General features: G+C 35.1%; 1 protein-coding gene across 1 annotated transcript in view; it reads left to right on the forward strand.

Moving 5' to 3' along the window:
• The window catches only part of LOC106467884 (Down syndrome cell adhesion molecule-like protein Dscam2), a 110180-nt gene that overhangs the window by 56267 nt on the left and 46334 nt on the right, over positions 1 to 7579 (forward strand). Inside the window, exons 11-12 of the mRNA XM_022396096.1 lie at positions 4941 to 5060; positions 6355 to 6528. Of these exons, the coding sequence (XP_022251804.1) occupies positions 4941 to 5060; positions 6355 to 6528 (294 nt within the window). The remainder of the gene's footprint in view (positions 1 to 4940; positions 5061 to 6354; positions 6529 to 7579) is intronic.

The raw sequence follows: 7579 nt of genomic DNA on the forward strand, positions 1-7579 counted from the left end.
TCACGGCTGAAAGGGCGAGCATGTTTGGTGTAACGGGGATTCGAACCCGCGACCCTCAGATTGTGAGTCGAACGCCCTAACCATCTGGCCGTGCCGGGCCGTAGGAAAGTTAGTAGCAAGCATCGAGTCTATTACATAATTACAACGGACTTACAACGCTAGAAACCGGGTTTCGATACCCGTAGTGGGCAGAGTACAGCTAGCTCATTATGTAGTTTGTGCTTATTTACAAGCAACAAAAACATAATTACAAAAAATATCAGGTGAGAATTTGTTCTTTTCTTTGACAAACGATGCAAAGACATAAAAGATAACATGAAAACGTTTCATTAGTATTATACGATACGTCATTGTTTGAACCCATGCGAATGTAGTACTCACTATTTCGGACGAAAGTATCCATCGATGGGTCAGCGCTAAAATCCGCGGTTCGATTCCTCACAGTAGACGAAGTACAGATAGCCCATTGTGTAGCTTTGTGCTTATTTACAAACGACATCAATCGAACAAAAGTATAAAAGAGTTTTATTGTTTTTAATTCATGTATATATTTTAGCCCATTGTGTAGCTTTGCACTAAGAAACTACAACAATCGAACAAAATAGTTTTATTGTTAGTAATTCATGTATATTTTTAACATGAAAGTGATGGCAATTGAATCAATTTTAAACGAGGGAATATAATTTAAAATATATCGTTCTGGAATACAGCTTGATGCAAAATGTTACTGGCATCAAATAGTAAACTAAATATTTAGACCCTCGTAAGAGGTCTGACATGTCCAGGTGGTTAGAGCGCTCGACTCGCAACCTGAGGGGCGCTGGTTAGAATCCCCGTCACACCGAACATGCTCGTCCTATCGGTCGAGAGGCATTATAATGTGACGGTCAATCACACTCTTCTTTTGCTAAAGGAATAGCCCAAGTGTTGGCGGTGGATGGTGTTGACTAGCTGCCTTTCCTCTTATCTATCAGTTCTAAGTTAGGGACGGCTAGCGCATATTGCTCTCGTGTAGCGTTGCGCGAAATTCAAAACACCTCACAATTCCCCCGGAGGTTCAGCGTTAAATTTAAAGGCTTATAACGCTAAACGTCGGGGCTTCGATACCCACAATGAGCACCGCACAGATAATCCATTGTGTAGCTTGACAACAAACAAATAAAAAAGATCGTGATCCATTCATTTTCGACAATCTTCCTGAACGTTTGTATTCGCGCATCTGACAATGAAGGATCCAAAGTCGGCTTTCCTATTTTAGGGAACTAAAACTAATAAATTCTATCAGTTGTTTCCACAGAGCCGATATTTTGCAGTTTTAAGCATAAACAATGTAACGTCCAATACTCTGGACATAAGAGCTTACTAACGAAAATGTCAATTGTTCGCAGTTAAATCTTAAGAAGATTTGATTTCGTATTACTACTGGGTTTGTTCCTTGACGTGTGAAGTACCACAGGTAGCCTATTCGACAACGGTAACTTCAAAGTAGATCTTATTTACTGTAATGTAAAGTAGATTTTGTACTGGGAAACCACAACATCAAAAGCCCTACGTATTAATAAACAAAACAAAGACATTTGTAAGGGTAAAGTCATTAGCTACTGTGTTTTATGGATTTTTCCGCCAGCCTTTGTTTAATGTTGAGGCCACGTTTCGAATTCTGTGTTACGTTCCCTATGATAAACATCTCACAATCCATAAGATCAACGTGTCAAATACGCTGCCAAGTTCATCTTGAATTACGAAATTGCTTCTGCTTTAAAAGTATTTCTGCTGGAAATCCTTTCGGGTAGAAATTGTTCGATTGTTTCATCTCGTCATGCCCTCCCCCCAGTATCACAGCGGTATTTCTGCGGACTTACAACGCTAGAAACCGGGTTTTAATACCCGTGGTGGGCAAAGCACAGATAGCATTTGTGTAGCTTTGTGCATAATTACAAACAAACAAACATCTCGTCATATGTTAGGCATAATAAAAAGGTTTCTGGTTTCGGAACGTGGGGGAGGGAGGTGAACTCAGAAATACAGTAATAACCCAGGCTAAAGATCCCACTTCGTCGCTTGTTACAACTAGTTTTGACAATCTGAGAGAGTTATAACAATAACAACAACACTATCTGTATTGTGTCCATAAGGATGATAACATTCGTTCCATCAAATTGTGCACTAATGTCTTTCCTAGCTATATAATGTTTGTTTATATTAGTCTCCTACGGAAATGATCCGTATTTCTGTATGAAATGGGTTTCGACGGAAATGAGAATCTTACCTCGTGATACGCTCTTATAACTGGATAAGATAAAATCATATTTTATATTAAACATCCAACGTTAAGCATAAAAAAAAAACTTTTACACTGTGCCTCTATATGACAAAATTGTATTGCCCGTGTTTTTTTTGTCACAGTTCATAACCAACGAGTAAAATATTAATACCTGTTTCTTTCTCAATAATAATACACTAAAGCCTGAGAGGTCTTCGTAATTGACGTACGTTCAGCTCGCAAGGGTCTTAGTTTTCTGTTACATTTCTTTAAAAAGTTGCAAGGTGATCCATTTGTATCGATTAGATTAAGTAAATTATTAGTCCAATCATATAATTTCTGATTACTTTTTGATTGTTTGATTGTTTGTTTGTAATTAAGTAAATTATTAGTCCAATCATATAATTTCTGATTACTTTTTGATTTTTTGTTTGTTTGTAATTAAGTAAATTATTAGTCCAATCATATTAGTTCTGATTACTTTTTGATTGTTTGTTTGGTAATTAAGTAAATTATTAGTCCAATCATATAATTTCTGATTACTTTTTGATTGTTTGTTTGTTAATTAAGTAAATTATTAGTCCAATCATATAATTTCTGATTACTTTTTTGATTGTTTGTTTGTTTGTAATTAAGCACAAAGCTACACAATGGGCTATCTGTGCTCTGGCCATCACGGGTATCGAAACCCGGATTCTAGCGTTGTAAGTACGCAGACATATCGCTGTAGCACTGGAGGGTTTTTTTTTTTATTACATATCAAAAATCAAGTTGTGATGGATCATCAAGCACATTGGCTATTTCAATTCCTAGTGAACTGTCTCCCAGTGGCACATCGGTATGTTTGCGGACTCACAACGCTAGAATCCGAGTTTCGATACCCGTGGTGGGCAGAACACAGATAGATCATTGTGTAGCTTTATGCTCAACTTCAAACAAACAAACAAAACCTGGTAAAATTACTAAACATACCAATATTACATGTTTTGTAATTTGAGCAGCTAAGCCTAACGAATCACATACGCCGAAACGTACATAATAAAAAGTATTTGTCATAGACGTGTGTTTTAGCAATATATCTCTCTTGCAACATTTTTCTTCGTCTTTTAGTCATTCTCTACAGTGTGTTTTTTTCAATTCCTGGCAAGCACAGTCTACGTTGACACGATAATGTTTCTTTTGAATTTCGCACAAGGCTACACGAGGACTATCTGCGCTAGCCGTCCATAATTTAGCAGTGGGGCTACTCTTGGACTACTCTTTTACCAACGAATAGTGGGACTGACCGTAGCATTATAACGCCCCCATGGCGAGCATGTTTGATGTGACGGTGATTCGAACCCGCGACACTCAGATTGCGAGTTGAGCGCCCTAACCATCTGCCCGCGCCGGACCAGACACGATAGACTTGGAAAACCATTTTGAACAAACAACACATATCGTACAGGCTGTCAGCTAATGATTTTCACTGAATTTACTGAAACTTGTTTCTACTCATGATTGTTGGGCCTTGTGCATGCAAGGCAGCGAATCGAATGGCCCAAAACTCGACGTCATGTTGCTGAATATTCTTGGTAACGTCAAGACATGACAGTCAGACTCGTGATTCTGTTCAAAGAGTTAGACAGAGCCCTTGTGGCGGCGTGTGCTACTGTTCCGTAGTTTAAAATTATTAACGGCTGTACCTGAATCCTAGGGGTTTCTGATTAGGTCATAGAGGTTTAAAATGCCTCTTTTCATTATTGTTAAATTTGAACCTTGGCTCTTTTCATTATTTTAACTCTGAGCCTTGCCTCTTTTCATTATTTTAACTCTGAGCCTTGCCTCTTTTCATTACTGTATCTCTGAACCTGCATCTTTTCATTATTTTAACTCTGAACCTTGCCTCTTTTCATTATTTTAACTCTGAACCTTGCATCTTTTCATTATTGTCAACTTTGAAACTTTCCTTTTTTCATGATTGTCAACTTTACTTAACTCTCTGTTGTCCTGGTTATTAAGGAGTTTCAGTCGGGTATTTAGAAAACATTTTGCATAGGAAGATAAATAACAAAGAAAGTGTTGCAGGATTTTATCTTGTGTCTCTTTATTCTTTGTTAATCGAACCAAATTCAATTAAATATAAGAGAAAAGACAAATCACGTCTCTTATCGTTCTGCAATCTTTCTAAACATACAAAGTGAATATACTTAATGACTTTTTTAACTTAGTAATTAGATATTTTCATAAATATTGTGTTGTAACACAAGATCCTTAAGTTGAGACGGATATATATATATACATACGGATATATATATATATATATACATACATACGGATATATATATATATACATACATACGGATATATATATATATATACATACATACGGATATATATATACATACGGATATATATATATATACATTGTGTTCTCTAAAGCAAGTCATAACCAGCCAAAAGAGCAACAATGAAATTCAATTTGGGCTTTAAAAAAAAATGTCCTTTCATATTCCGAAGTTATAATCAACCTATTTGCTATTTTCAATTCTTATAAGTAAGGTTGTTTTTTTTTAATGTAACAAAAAAATCTTTGTCTTTGAACATTTACATTTGCTTTCTACAGCAAAAAATGGCGCTCTTTCATTTCTATTGTTCAGTTTAAGTCTGTTTAGTAACCTAAGTGATTCACTCACAGTGCCACCCCGCTGGAAAACAGAACCCAGTGACACAAGGATCGTGAAGGGAGGGAGTTCCATCATAAACTGTCGAGCTGAAGGATTTCCACTACCCAGAGTAACCTGGCTTAAAGCAGCTGGTAAAATACCTCAATTTTCAGGATCTTCATTACAACGGTTCAAATTCATAACTTTTTTTTATTACATTTATTGTATTCAACATAATTTCTATTAACGGCTTCTATTGAGTAGCTTTACACTGTTTTTTTTTATTATTATTTCAGCACGTGTCTTTCATTCTCTTGGAATGTTAATTATATTAATGTGATTGTTATATTTATTAAAGTATTTTCTGTTTCCGCCACGTTGATTAAAACGTTTGTAAGAACAATTGAAACAAAAAAAAAAAAGAAAAATCACGTAATCATCACGAAAATGTAAATTTTATTCTTTCCTGATGATAATCTGTCATGAGTTATTGTTCAAGTTCCACTGCTTTCTTGCATATCAAAGAAAATGGGATAATATCTTCCGAAAGAGATTGAAATCATTCTGCCTCATAAATTGACAGATAAATATTAGTTATAGTTTTATTTTTAAAAAATTAATGGTTTACAACATTATAAGACGTAATTACTTACGTCCTTAATTTATTGTGTATTTTTTATAATTATTCCCGATGTTTTCCATATAATTCTTAACTTAGAACGATTATATATTATTCTATATAACGAAAACGCAACTTGAAGTTTAACAAGTACGAGAAACGCAAAATTGATTTTTGTGTTCACGATAAATAACTAGCGAGGTTTAAAGTTATTAATTGTGTATGTATATTCCCCAAACCAGTCGTATACTTGCAACAAATAAAGCTCAGTATTTAATATTTATAAACAATAAAAACTCTCATCAAAATATTACCGAATATTTTCTTTTAATCACTTCTTCAGACAATGACTAGTAAGCCTTGTTTTTTTTATACTTAAAGGTCATTTATAGTGATGGAAAAGCAGGGAAATAATATGCATTAGAAAATAAAGATTAGGGTTACTCAAGTAGTCATGAATAGTAGTTTGTTTACCCTTATTGTGCAATATACTGGCATCTACTTTCAAGTTTAGGTTGGAGAATAATGACACTGGAGACCAAACAGTTTTTCTCGTGTTCCCAAGAACGCTATAACTGGAAACCATGTTTTTCAGTTATGTGTTTTTCTACTCACTTCAATGCTCATCAAGGCAACGTATTATCCTTTATAATTCATTTTTTCCGAGTCGAAAGCAATGAAACATAATATTAACGGGCCACTTAGATAACGCTAGAAAATTTTAAGCGCAATTTACGATGTTAATGGGATACTACGGCTGTTCGATGAACTGAATTTTCAAAATGCTTGTCTTAAAAAGCCGTTATTTTCTGTATATCTCTCTGTAGGGGATTCTCCCGGCAATTACCAGCCAGTAGCCAGCACTTCTCGTCTTCATGTCGTAGAAAATGGCTCCTTAGTGGTTCTGGATGCTCGAAAAGAAGATGGTGGATATTATTTGTGCCAGGCCTCAAATGGAATAGGAAGTGATCTTAGTAAAGTAATCCATCTCTCCGTACATGGTATGTATGTATTCACATGGACTTTGAAATAACACTTTGTGGAGTTCTTTGATTAGAAAATTCGGGATGTGTACGTATATCAATGGTTTTAGTCTGAGGCTCCCTTGATGTGAATAAAAAAGTTTGAAGCCCTCCAAACCTATAATTTTAGCATGGTAATTGAAAAAGAGTAAAAACAATAACATCTCCTTTCAACATGCTGTATCATTTAATTAATTCAACATAATTTTAATCGGCTTATTGTTTATTTAGAATTAAAATTAACTTAGCATCTTTGTTTTTCGGCCCATTTTTTGGCGGCCCCCCAGAAAAAGCTTCACGGCCCCCACGAGGGCCGCTTCTCCCTCTTTGGGAAACACTGGTGTATATAACTTTTTGATAGTAAAATAATAATGCGACCGAATCATAAAATATATGTATGCAACATGTTTTTGTGCATATACATTCAGTACAACGTATATACATATATATGCATATATATATATATATATATAACTGTTACCTTTGATATTTATATTCATTTTGTGTAACATCAATTATTTATAATGATCTACATTATGATAACATTAAAAGGTTCTAATAGACAAGTTCAGTGATCAAAGCATATTTTATCCTTTTCTTGGTGAGTGTGACTCAGTATTTAATGTGCAAGTTTGCGGATCGGAAGTTCCCAGGTTCGAGCCGTGATATGCCGCTGAACATGCTCTACATCCTCAGCTGTGAAAATGTTGTTGACAGGCAATGCCACTATTTGGTTATGAGTAGCTGGGTAGGCGGTAGGTGTTGATTAGTTGCTCACTCAACAGATATATTTGGTATAGATATGCATGAACCAGGAGGTTTCTGTCCTGGCATAGGATTCCTTTCTAATTAAAAAAACGACAAAATAACTAATATTTTCCTTTTCAATGTGCCTATGGCCATGGCAGTCAAAATATGGGGATGAATAGGTTTTATGATCCAAATAATTATCGAAGGAAGCAAAATTAAAGCATAAAACTTTTGTTACAACACCAAGAATACGATGCCTTTTTTTTTTTTTTTTTTTTTT

This window comes from Limulus polyphemus, unplaced genomic scaffold (genome assembly GCF_000517525.1).
Source record: "Limulus polyphemus unplaced genomic scaffold, Limulus_polyphemus-2.1.2 Scaffold2778, whole genome shotgun sequence".
NCBI classification, from domain to species: domain Eukaryota; kingdom Metazoa; phylum Arthropoda; class Merostomata; order Xiphosura; family Limulidae; genus Limulus; species Limulus polyphemus.